Here is a 12,403-nt window from a genome sequence, read left to right as displayed (position 1 = left end):
CCAACTGCTCTCCTCGCTTTGCCCTAACTGAAAATAAATAAAATAAAATAGAATTTAAAAGAGCAGGCTTAGCTTAGGGTCTGGTCTCTAGGACCTGATAGAACCACCTGGGATCCTTTGAGTTGAATTGTTCTTTAGTTGTTTCTCTTTGTCTTATTTGTTTCTTTCCTTCTGGTTATACACCTTCCTATCATCGAGAAAACTTTATGTATCTTAGAACCACAGAACCTCGCTCAGCTTTTCCAGCACATAGGAGATTATAGGAAGAGTGTAGTCCTTGGATCCCCAACATTTTTTCTTAACACCTGGCAGAGCATGATCAAAAGTTCCAGAAAAAACATAGAAGTCCTTCCTTTGCCAGCTACTCCAGGCATCAGTCTTTGAGGCCTATCCATGTAAAAGACCTTACAGGACCTCTGGCCTCCACTTTAGCTTTTTTCCCAAGGCTAAGCAAACAAATATGCCACCCTGTCAGGTCACCTTGCAGCTTCAGAATTACCAGCTCTAAACCCTCTTATCCCTTTAGGAGAGCCTAACTAAAGAAGGAACATCTTCCTCCATGTCTTACCCCAAGAAGTCCTGAAAACTTTTTTTCCCCTTCCCTTTCCCTAAACTTGCTTTCTAGTCTGTAGATTTGGCAGGTCTAAAGGACAGAGGGGTTGGGGAATGAAAAAGAAGGGTCTGAGTCTGACTAAGGAAAAGTGAGGACCCCCCACCCCACATTCAGCTTCACTGTAAGGACCCCCCAGGTCTGATTTCCCTGAGAAGTCAGAGATTGGACATTTGCATCCTCCACAGTCTGCCACATCCCTTACCCCAGACTCTCTTTCAATAGGCACTGAACACCTGAAGTCAAGTGTTAACCTTTGTGTGTTTGTTCAGTGTAAACTTAGGCAACTAAGGTGAGGTGTCACCAGGCCAGAAGGAGGGGGATTAAAAAGAAACCATCAGACATTGACGTAAAACTAATTCACAGCCACTGGTTTATTATTGATCACGGGGGCATTTCACATCAACACTAAAATTCTTTATTGCAAGTTTTACAATAATCAAGTAAATTCAGTCCAAAAACACAATAACCACGATGGGGGTAGGGGAGCATCTACCTATAGACTGCCTCTCTGAACTGAAAGTTCATTTTTATTTATTTATTTATTTTTTGGCTCCTCAAACTGAACAGCTCCCAGAGGCTCTCCAGATGCATTTAGCTTTGTTTGCTGTCCTCCCCCCTCCTACCACCCCCCCACAAGAATACAAAAGAACTTCATAGCTTTGTTCTCCTTAAAATGACTCCCCCCCCTCACTAACCTCCCCTGGTGCATTTTCAATGCAAAAGGCCTAAGGAAAGGGAGGGGGGGTGAGGAGGAGAGAGGATGAGAATCCACTTACAAATCTCCCTTTCCTTTTTCTGTTCCTCATTTCCCCTGAAATTCACCCAAACCAGACCATCACACCTTGCAATATATAATTTTTGCAGCTTTTTTTCCTTAAAAAATAAATACCCCCCAATGGCCTTAAAAGCAAAGCAAAGCAAAACAAAACAAAACAACAAAAAATAAAACCCAGCAGGTACCATGCTAAGACAACACCACATGCTTAAAGGGGTCCTTAACAGCAAAGGGAAAAGGGCAAGGGGCTTGTTTGTTTATCTGTTTTGTCTGTTTGGAACTGACAAGGGAGGAGACAGGAGGAAGAGAGAGAAAAAAAGAACCAAAAATATATATATATTAAATTCTATAAATAAGAGTCAATTTGTGTGTGAGGGGGCACGGAGCACAGGGTGGGGGCAGGGGTGTAAGTTATGTCTTATAACCTGGTGATGTCCTCTGCCCGTTGCTGCTCCGGCGGCGTGGCGCTCTGGGAGTGGTCTTCAGAAGTGCCGGGGGTGGCTGCCGAGAGGGTGCTGGGTGCAGCGCCGGCCGGGGGCGCTGACCTCACTTTGGTGTTGGGGAGTCGGTGGTCCTTCTTCCATTTCATGCGACGGTTTTGGAACCAGATTTTGATCTGCCTCTCAGAGAGGCACAGCGAGTGGGCGATCTCGATCCTTCTCCTTCGGGTCAGGTAGCGGTTGTAATGAAACTCTTTCTCTAATTCCAGGACCTGCTGCCGGGTGTAGGCTGTCCTCGAGCGCTTGGGCTCCCCTCCGTTATAATTGGGGTTCACTGGGGGAGGGGGAGGGGAAGCAAATAGTGGGGTTCAGAGGCAGCAGGCTCCCTGCCCCCACCCTCACCCCATCCTCAGCTTTGAGGAACAGGAGGGAGTGGTGGAAATAAAGTCATCAAGCTAAATGGGTTATAAAGAAGTTGAAGGAAGCTAGAGACTTTGTAGTGTAATAAGAGGGGAATCCTCATTGTAACGACACTGAATTATTTATGCGCCCTTAGAAAGCGAGCATAGTTTTCACACATACATAACAGATCGTAGCACATGGCTCGGACTGCCCAGAGTAGCTAAGCCATAAAATTTATGGGGGATGTAATTACCCATTCTCGCTCGTAAATCCAGTTCAATTGTGCTAACCCAGAGTCGCTCCTGGAGAGAGAGGGGGAAGGAGAGAAAGGAGGACGGGGCCAGAGGGGGCCAGGGAGGGTGGGGAGCGCCCGGGAAGGGAGGGGGGCAAAAAGCAAAGTTGCCTACCCGTGCTAACGTGAATTTTTTTCATCCAAGGGTAGACTATGGGCTGCTTGCTGGCGGCGCTGGAGGGATGGTCAGGGGCTGGCTGGCTGCAGGCTGGCGGGGCTGGGGACGGGGAGGCAGAGGCGCCTGAGAGAGGCGCCGGCTCGCAGAGCGGCTGCGATTTCTCAGGGTGGTGGTGGCCCGCCTGGGCCGGCCCGTGGGCTCGCGAATTGCCGGGCCCCTGGAGACTGGTGCAGCTATACTGACGCTCAGGGTAGCTAGGGCGCGGAGGCGGTGGTGGGTACAGCTCCTGGTGGTGATGCTGGAATCCCGATTCCCTGGTCCGGCCGTAATATTCCGGACTGTGTTCAGGGATGTAGCTATTTTGCGAATATTCTTCGCATGGAGGAAATTTCGGATCGATGTAGTTAGAGTCCATCAAATACGAGCTCATGATCATTAATTTCTGGAGTGGAAAATAATTTTTCTCGCTTTGTCGTTTTTCTGCTCCATAAAGCCCTCCTACTAGCTAGCGACCCTGTAAAGTTACTTTCACCATGTGACTCCGCCGGCCAATCACACCGAGCAACTCAGTCCCCGGATAAGGAACCGAATCGCTTTATTCAAAATGTATCCAATTTTTTGTGTGTGTGGTGCTGCTGCTGCTGAGGGGGTGGGGTGGGGGGATGGCTGGCAGAAGCTGGGGTGCTCACCATTGCACACCCCACCAGACTGACAATCCTCCCTTGCAGAAGATGGGTGGCTCCCAGCTCGACTCCAATGTCTGGGCATTGGGGGCTGTTGGTAGGCTGTGATTCAGCCCCCACCCAGAGTCTCCTCTCCGGCCTTCAGTGGACCCGGTGGGCCTCGGCTCCAGTGCCTTTCCAGTGGTCTCCATTATGGAAATCTTGTTGCAGTCTGTGTAGGTCATAGGGCAGCGCCCCTCTTTCGCAGGAAGAGGAAGTTCAATGAGGGTTTCAGTGGAGGTTGGATGGGGAGGGGCCCAGGCTGAGCTTAGAAGGCTGGAGAGCCTGAGCTGCCCTACCCCATCCAAGGATCCTGAAGCCCATTTCCCCTCTACCATACACACTCACCCAACCCTCTTGGCCAAGGGGCCTTGGAGACAGGGTCCCAGCGGTACTAGGCAGGTTGAGGCAGCTGGATGCAAATGATCCTGACGTCATTTCTGGAAGTCTAGGGCTTGAGCCCCCTCTGAAGAAAGACAGGAAGTGGTTGGCAAAAGCAGATTTCAGAAACCTTGACACCCCTGCTACCCACTGTCCTTCCCGGCCCAGGCCCCAAAGCAGAGGAGATCTACTAATGGCTCATGTATGATTCCTGATCCCTGGCCTGCTGACCTCACAGCACCTGCCAGACTGGCTCCGAGCAGCTCTGGAGGGAGGGGAGAGAGAGAGAGAGGAGGGAGAAGAGGGAGAGAAGAAGAAAGAAGAGTGAAGAGAGATAAGACATCTGCCAGGAGTCAGTGCCCTGACCCAAGGTCCTGAGAGTTTTCCCTCCATGTCTTACCCTCGAGGGAGGCCTGTGTGGGCAGAGCCTCTGTGTGACACGTGTGTTTACATGTAAACACATATTCCCCTGAGCCAGCTCCAGGCTGCCTTCCAAAACGAAGAGGTGAGGTACCTAAGCTTTGGAGGCAGGACAGGGGTCTCCGGCCTATTCTTGCCCTCCCTCCCTCTGCCACCCACACGTAGAATATACTCATGGGAGGTGGCAGAGTCAGGGAAGAGAGAAGGGGCAAGGAAGGACTATTTTTCCAGCCGCTGGTTCCTCAGCTAGGGGTGGCCTCGTCATCAGACTCCAATTAACTGATCTTCTATAACTCAGAGTTGGGGGGGGGGCAGCAGAGGGGAAAGCCCAGGGTGGGAGCCAGGTCCCCTTGTTGTACTTGATAACAATTATAGTTTAAAATCATAGCTTGCCGGGGCTCGGCTATATTTTACTTGATAACAATAAAAGTGACACATAAAGTTAACTGTTTATGTTTTATTTATTAGACTAAATCTGCCAGCGGTGGTAGGAGCGCTTGCCTCGTCGCTACAGCTTTTATAGGGCTGTAAAACGTCATAAATCAGTCTCGCGGAATCGCCCGCACTCTTTGTGTCGGCGGCACAGGGCTGGCGGCCGCTGGCTGCCTGCTCCCTCCTTTCCACGAAAAGTCGTAATGTGATTTTTTTCCCTCTGATTTTATTATTATGATCGCCGCCGTGATTAGTCAATCTACCTTTAATTCGCCGCCCTATGCTGCCTCCTCCCAGCCCAGCCTGGTTGACACTTGAATAAGTACCTTTTAAAACAGCATAACAACTATTTGAGGGTTTAATTAGAACATCTGCAATTAAGGGAATGAGGAGGGGGAAGAAGGAGGGAAAAAAAGCCCCGTTAGGGAGATACTGAAAATAGAAGATTCCCAACATTCTTCCCACCACCTTTGGGATGTGGGAGAGGGTCCCCTCTTCCAAATTGGGGTTCACTTTGAGGGCTATAATGGGAGGGAACCACAGTAAAGCCCAAAGACACAGATTGGGCCTGTGCCTCTGGCTGCTTTCCCAGCCTCAATACTTAGGGCCCCAGCCCCAGCCTGGGCTCACCGTGGCTTGGCCCCCATGACTTGGTGCTTCAAAGTCCTAGATACCCTCTTCCTAAGAGACAGCACCACCACCCCCACCTCTACCAGATGGGGAGGGAACAGGAATTCCCCGGTGGTCAAACATCTCTTACAGGAGACTCCCAAACTTCCAGAGCTTTTGAAGAATCCTTGTTCCTTTGGACCTGAGCCTGAGTGTGAGGACCGCTGTGTGCTTGGAAGAGGAGCTCAAGGCTGTGAGTGAGGGGAATGCAGATACAATATTGTTGGTGGCAGACTTTAAATTTTATTCTGTCTCTGTCTCTGTCTGTCTCTGTCTCTCTGTCATCTCTGTCTCTCTGACTCTCATGTCTCTTGTTTCTCCCCACCCCCATCCCCCTCAGTTGCTGCTGGCGGAGGGGTGAACTACAAGTTGCTGGAGGTAGATAAAGGAAAGCTATTACTGAATCCCATTCTAGAGAGGCCTAAGCAACTGCCCCCACTTATCTCACATGGCCCTCCAAAGCCCCAGAGAACAGGGGTAGGAAGACTGAGGAAAAAGTAGAGCTCCTTCAGCCTTCAACTTGATCTCCTTTCTAGGCCTGTACCTGGCTGGGCTGCCTCACTCTGCCCCATCTGGGAATATTCTCTTCCCCTCCTGCAAAGGTGAGCTGTCTGCTTGCCTCTCCCTTTCCCAGCCTCATTCCTACCATCCCTGCCTCCCACTTCAACCTTCTTTTCTTCAGTTCTAGCCTCAAATTTACTAAGGTAACCTTCCCAAGACATTATCCAAAGTGGTACCTGCCCCTATACCTCCTAGACTTCTTAGCTCCTGCAGGTGAGTCCAGGAAACTCTCTTTGGGCAAGTTTAAATTAATACACACAGGTTCAGATGCCTCAAACTGAATGCCAAGTTTGTCTTTGGTTATTATGATTAACAAATACATATCCGTAATGCTATTAATATTTGTTAAAATATTAAATGCCTTTTGTGCAGCCATTAATAAATGGAGTTCCTATTCCAGGTTTACACAGCTAATTCAGCATGAATAACAAGAAAGTAAAAATCTATGAAATCCCCCAAATGTGTCTACTCTCATCTACATCCTTTATAACAATAATAAAAATAAAACCAAACAACAAACAAAAACTCTCTGGGGGATCCTGTAGCTTAGGAAAAGGAAGTTGCTTATCACATGGGTTAAATACCTCACCACACAGACCCACACAACGTGTTTACCTGAACATTGTTACAAACAAGGGAATCTTTCCTGTAGAAGATTCTTGTACTTAGCAGGGGCTTAACTGATGAAGGAGGGGGTACTAAAGAGGCCCTCCCCAGTGATGAATCAGTGTATCTTTTGGTTTCCTTTGTGCTTCCCTCTCCTGCCTCCTGCCTCCTGCCTCACCAGCCCAAAGGCTCTGCCCTCACTTCCCTTGGTCCCAGTTTTACTCTTTATGTTTTCTGACCACATCTTGCCAGCATCCAAACGCTCTCCGCATGCTGCCCCACACCCCATCCTCTTTCTAAATCTCGATCTGGTTTCTCTTTCGGAAACATGTTTCAGTACAAAGCGCTTCCCTTCTGACACCACTGAAGAAAAATATGTGTCCATTGTTGTGAGAGGCCTTATTGTGCCTGGATTACCATACTGACCGTTGGCTAACCCATATTCCTCCCCTCCCCAGTAACAAGATGCTGGCTGAGGTGCCTCGGCAGGCAGCTCCACAGATTCTGTGCCGCAGTAAAATCCCACCTTATACTCCCTGGATTTTCTGAGGAACGAAAAAATAAAATAAAATAAAAACAATTCAGGATGTAGACAGTAAAAAGAAGGAAAATAAAGGCCACTCCCACTCTCTGACGTACAGGGCTTAGGCTGTTTTTCTTTTTTTCTTTTTAATGTATGTGCTTTGTATTGTTTTAGGGATTACAAATTACAGCATGCTTCTTTCCTTTTCCTCAAATAAATTGACTTTTAGATGGTATGCAATCAGGCAATTCATTTCAACTTGATTTTTTTTTCTCCCCCAGGCAACTTGAAAACCCCAAACTAAAACAAGATTCTTACACCAATTTTTCCCTTTGTGTATCTCTCTGTGTGTCATGAGTATATGTATGTTTTTGTCCTTCCCTAATGCCAGCAGGCAGGACTAATGTATGCAAAAGAATATGCAAATGCTTAATTGATTTTTTTTCTTAAATCTCTTGTCAGTAAAAGTAATGAATTGGTCTAAAATGATTTTAATAACCTGGATGTGTCACTAGAAAATACTCAACCTCTTTCACCCTCCTGGAGCTGCTGATAGTCTCAGAAAAAGAAAAAGAAAAAGAAAAAAGAAGAAATCACAGAATGTTAATTTGTTCCCTTTAAAATATTAAAGATGAATTTCTCTTGTTTGCTCGGAGACCATAGCCAAAGTCCTCTTGCAGATGTCCCCCGCCTTGCCTTCCTTGGAATTCAATTTTCCTCAAATCTCGTTTAAAGTGGCTTTTTAAAAAGTGGCCGCATTTTAATATTGGTTAGACAGAGTGACCTGCATTTCACCTCGGGTGTTTGACTTGTTCCAATAGGTCACTGCCATGGGGTTATTGATGGGGAAACTCCATTGAAATTTGTCTCTTCGCAAATGGCCTTTAGATCTTCCAGCGAGTTCAATAACTAGTTATAATGTGGAAGGGGAAAAATGAAGGCCCTGGGCTAACGAATTTGATGCTTCATTTTTATGCTGGAGAAATTGTTAGTTAGAGGCTGGGTTCCCCCCACCCTCTGTTCATCCCATCTAGGGTCACCCCCCCCTTCAAAGCTCCTGGATTATATCTCCTATTAAGACTTGTGTTGAGGTATCCCTTTCTCTCTGATGCAACCCTTACTTATGAATACTGTTGTAAACTCTGACCCACAGATTAGGAAGAAGCTTGCTAATCTGTTGGAGGTTTGAAACCTGAACTTTTTGTTATTAGAACTTTCAAAGGAGACTAAATATGTCTTGAAAACAAAATCTAAGGATTAGGTTGGCCATAGGTTAGAGAGGGCTCCTTGGTACCCACAGTTGAGGAAACTGAAAACTCTTTTTGAGGGTTCACAGGGTGTTTCAAGGTGCTCTAATGTGTTCCTGGCCTCAGAATTTCCAGTCACAAGAGAGAGTAGGCACCAAAGGCCAAGAAGACGATCAAGGACTAAGTACAGAGGGAATATTTCATGAGGGTTAAGGGATTCCTGGGTCTCCTTTAGGGGCACAGTAAGACTCCTGTGAACTTGGTTAGGTACTCAAAGAACTCTGCTCCTTCACAAGAAGGGTGCACCCCCAAGACCTAACTAAGACAAGACAGCCAGTGAGCTGGAGAGAGGGGGGATGAGAGGGTGAAAACTGTAAGATTTCCTTTCTTTCTGGAGTTCTCTAGAGGTGGGAGAAGAAAGGTCACAGTAAGATAGGGTAGGTCTTCATTTTATTCTTCCCTTGAAATCCCTAGAGATCCTCTGTGAGAAGGGATTGCACAGTTCCGAGCGCGGTCCTTGACCCAGCCAGAGCAGATCATTGCCATTATTAACCTCGATAATAACTGCATCTTCTTTTTACAGAATGGAGCTCCCAGCGCCTCATTCTCTCCTCTAGGTGCCTTTTCCTTCGCTTACCCTGGTCAAAGGGGCCCAGTTTGCTCAGCCCAAAATCTCCCCTGTAATAAGCCCTGTGGCCTCCTTCCAAGCCTCAGTCTAATCACCGGAGTCATCCAAAAGGTATGCCTTGGATCTTGGGTTGGTGTAACAAGGCGAAAGGGATGAGTAAGTGCCTAAAAAAACAAACTGGGGTGCTATCTCTCCCGCATTGTCTTAATCCCAGAGGAGTTAGGTGCTACCCCGGTTCTCTGTCAAACTTGCTTGAGCAGATCCGTGTTACCAGTGGGATCAGGGAGAAGCCTCAACTAACTGCTAATGAGTTTCTTAACAGCTTAAAACCAGGGAAGCGGGGGAAAGGGCTGTGGCAGCCTCCAGATAAGCCTGGGAGGATTCCCACTGCCTAACCCAGCGGGAAACAACAGCAAGGAGTTCTGAACTTCCCGCAGCCGCTAGGCGCGCCCGGCGGACAGGCCAGTCACACCCGCATGCTCGCTACCTCGAGTCCCCAACACTTAGGCCACAGAACCTCGGACAACCCCCCCCCACCGCAACCTCACCCCTCCCTGTTCTAATTACGTGATTGATTTTCTCTAGGGCTTCTTCGGGATGCCTCTGTCTCCGAGTGTTTTAAATCTTTCGGCTCCCTTTTTGTTTTCCCGAGTTCTCCCGAGATGTGTCGGCTGCCGGCGCCTTTCGAGGTCCCTAGGCCGCCTCGCCTTACACTCCAAAGAAATGGCTAATCCACACAGTCCTGGGCGCGCTGAGGCTGCGACAATATGATCCTGCCCACCCGCCTCGGAGTCACTTGATGATGTGAGCCTCCCAGTTTGAGCTGTCCCCTGGCGCCTGGCCTGGGAGCTGGGATCCGCGGGTTTGTGTTTCTATTTGTTCCCAAGAAAGTGCGAGAAAGCCTGAGACCAAAGGAGGCAGGACGCGGGCTCGGACTCGCAGCTTTCTGCCTGGTGAACACCTGGGCTTGGCACTGGCTAACTAGCAACCCTGAGAATTATATCTGGCCACAATTCTACGAGCTCTGCCGCCCTTTGGATCACAGGCCCTGAGGTCCTTGCTGCGGACCCCAACAAGCATCAGGCGATAGGGTCGGATTGTTACCCCACTGCCAGGAGGCCCCTCAACTTGGCCGCCCCAGCAGCAGACGGCAGCCTTTCCAGGTGGCTTCGGTCCGGGGGACCCTGCGGTCCAGCCCACTCCATTCAAAAGCTGCAGGTGAGGCGAGGAAGGGGAAAGGGCAGACGCGTTAGATTTGAGAGGAATGGGTTAGGGTAGGGTGGAAGTGGAGGAGTAGAGTCTAGAACTCAGCCTCTCCGGAGAAAAAGCCGGCCGACCTCTTGCTCCCTTTTCCCCATCCGTAAAGAAAAAGCTTTCATCCTTTTCCCCAACTGCTGGGCTTCTGCTCCATCTCTTTATTTACGATTAATAAACACTTCCCTGCTTCCTCTCCCATCGCTGTGTTCATTCATTGATGAGTCACTAGTAGCTTTTTTTTTTTTTATGATACTGTGCAGTTTTTCCACAGAGAGAGGAGGGGTCGGGACGCTTCTCTCATGCGGAAGTTCAGCGAAGCTCGGGTTGGCCACAACCTCTTCCCTGCCCCCTGACCTACGGTGCCCCAATTCCTCCCTCCCAAATCCCTTCTGCACAGTAACGTCGCCGGGTAAATAAGAGTCAGTCTGCCTGGCTATTAGGATTCTGGAGACGTGGGCATCTGTAGCAATCATTAGTCAAAGCCGCAGAAGCCAACGCAGTCGTGGAGTTGGACAGAAAAAATCTTGGAAATGATATACAGGAGCTGAGGCGGCATCAATCCCGCCGATAAGAGCTTGGCTGCTGCGAGCAGGCAACCAGCTTAATTGGGCCCTGGGCACTGGAGAACAACGCGGGAGGGGAGCTTAGGGTGATACAATGGCCCCTGGCATCATTTGGGCACCTACAAAAATATTTAGGACTTAAACATATTTTCATCCTAGTTTCAAAAATCCTGTGTGTGTGTGTGTGTGTGTGTGTGTGTGTGTGTGTGTGTGTGTGTGTGTGTACCTAACCATCTTTCACCCCCATGTGCAGGGCCTCTGCAGTGGCTTTCTTTTCATTTTAGTAGCTGTCTTGAATGGTACCGAAATTGGGAAGCTGGAACTGGGCCTCGAATCCCAGCTACAGCCTGGAAGAAGGCTATGATCCCCATGGAAGGTTTTCAGAATCCACATAAATCAGCTGGACCAGAGTTGGAGATAATCTTGGAGGTGGATAAAACAACTCGCTTTAATAGGCAACTCGCTTTAATTGGCACTGGCCCCTATCCCCACTCACCAGATACCTTTATGAGTCAGAAAGTGTTGGGGGAGCAGACAACTGCAGAAAGACTTAAAGAAAAAATTAGGGAAACTCTATGCCCCTAGACCCAGATACGTTGTGGGAACTATCTCTAAACAGATGCTCAAATACTTTAAGTTTACAGAGAAACTGAAATGACCTATAAACAATTCCACAGACAGAGCTTCAATGTGTAGTATTTTGTGGGCTAAGAACCTTGAATAAATCTAAATAAAATTTTCAAAATAGAAACCGAGTCATGCATGCACAGCTCTTTCTAACTAAGGAGGGAAAACTCCAAATATTCACTTAGATGTTTAGACACAGCTGTACGAACACATACATTCAACAATTATTGAGAAAGTTTGGTCATATGCACACAAGAATCTGACAGAGGACTGTTAAGTTCACTGTGGGTCTATAAATCTAAAGATCTATAAATCTGCATATAAATGTGGAACAGAGAAGGATATGAAGCATACATCATGATAGAGACACAGAAGAGTCTAGAAGAGAATTTTCATGTGTGCTATAGAACTACTCTGCTCTCTATGAAGAAAGACATGATGTGGGTATTGCAGTGTATCTGTTCTGAGAATGAGGGGGTTTTTCTGCTGCTTATGGGTGTCTTTTCTGAGAAGTGGATGAGGACAAACTAACTTTGCAGTATTGAAAGACTCCAGGAATTTATGTAATTTGTGGGTTTGTTTTCTATGTGTAAGGGCATTTCACTGGCAGTGGATGCCTGAAACTCTAAAAGTGTCCAGATAAGATGTTGCTTGAAGCTCAGTGTGCTGGTGAACACCTTTAATCCCAGCACTTGCTCAGGATCAGCCTCGTCTGCAGAGCAAATTCCAGGACAGTCAAAGCCACGTAGTCTTAAAGAAAAAAATATATTGCCCAGACTTAGAGGGAGGTGGAGGTCTGTTCTTTTCTTTAGCTCAGTAGACCCACACCTCAGGATGGGAAGAGAACTGTGGGACTGAAGTGGTTTGGTACCTGAAGACTCATTAATCATCATTTCAAAATAGAACCATTAAGGCAAAATCTATTCAGTTTGGTAGAGAGATCTGTTTGAAGGCTGTGGACTTTCCACACAGCCTTTTCAGTCACAGCCAGCAGTTCTCACCATTGTTATAGTATCAGGTGAGTTCTCTAGATGCCTCACTCCTGTACTTTCTGTCTCTTATACGCCTTGTCAAGAAGGGGTTTGTTTCTTGGGAAAGGGTACAAAGAGACAGCTGAGAGATGCAGG

General features: G+C 47.8%; 2 protein-coding genes across 4 annotated transcripts in view; both read right to left on the bottom strand.

The window, feature by feature from the left end:
- Positions 1-960: 960 nt before the first annotated feature.
- Hoxc4 (homeo box C4) lies at positions 961-3,503 on the bottom strand. Its single transcript, NM_001109884.1, has 2 exons — positions 2,638-3,503; positions 961-2,162 (listed from the first exon to the last, which is right to left on the bottom strand). The coding sequence occupies exons 1-2, from the start codon at positions 3,074-3,076 to the stop codon at positions 1,807-1,809; spliced, it is 795 nt and encodes a 264-aa protein (NP_001103354.1). The 5' UTR covers positions 3,077-3,503; the 3' UTR covers positions 961-1,806.
- The window catches only part of Hoxc6 (homeo box C6), a 37,923-nt gene continuing 26,480 nt past the window's right edge, over positions 961-12,403 (bottom strand). For 2 of the 3 annotated variants that reach the window (XM_063263014.1, XM_063263015.1), the window contains exons 2-4: positions 3,711-3,828; positions 2,638-3,561; positions 961-2,162 (exon numbers count right to left, since the gene is read on the bottom strand). In XM_063263014.1, coding sequence (XP_063119084.1) covers positions 1,807-2,162; positions 2,638-3,076 — 795 coding nt within the window. In that variant the 5' untranslated portion in view covers positions 3,077-3,561; positions 3,711-3,828 and the 3' untranslated portion in view covers positions 961-1,806. Of the gene's footprint in view, positions 2,163-2,483; positions 2,533-2,637; positions 3,562-3,710; positions 3,829-12,403 lie in introns of those variants that run through there. The other variant, XM_063263020.1, reaches the window with a different exon arrangement.

Source organism: Rattus norvegicus, chromosome 7, assembly GCF_036323735.1.
Source record: "Rattus norvegicus strain BN/NHsdMcwi chromosome 7, GRCr8, whole genome shotgun sequence".
Classification (NCBI taxonomy): Eukaryota; Metazoa; Chordata; class Mammalia; order Rodentia; family Muridae; genus Rattus; species Rattus norvegicus.
Note: the sequence above shows the minus strand (reverse complement) of the source record. Positions and strands in the feature narration are given on the sequence as shown.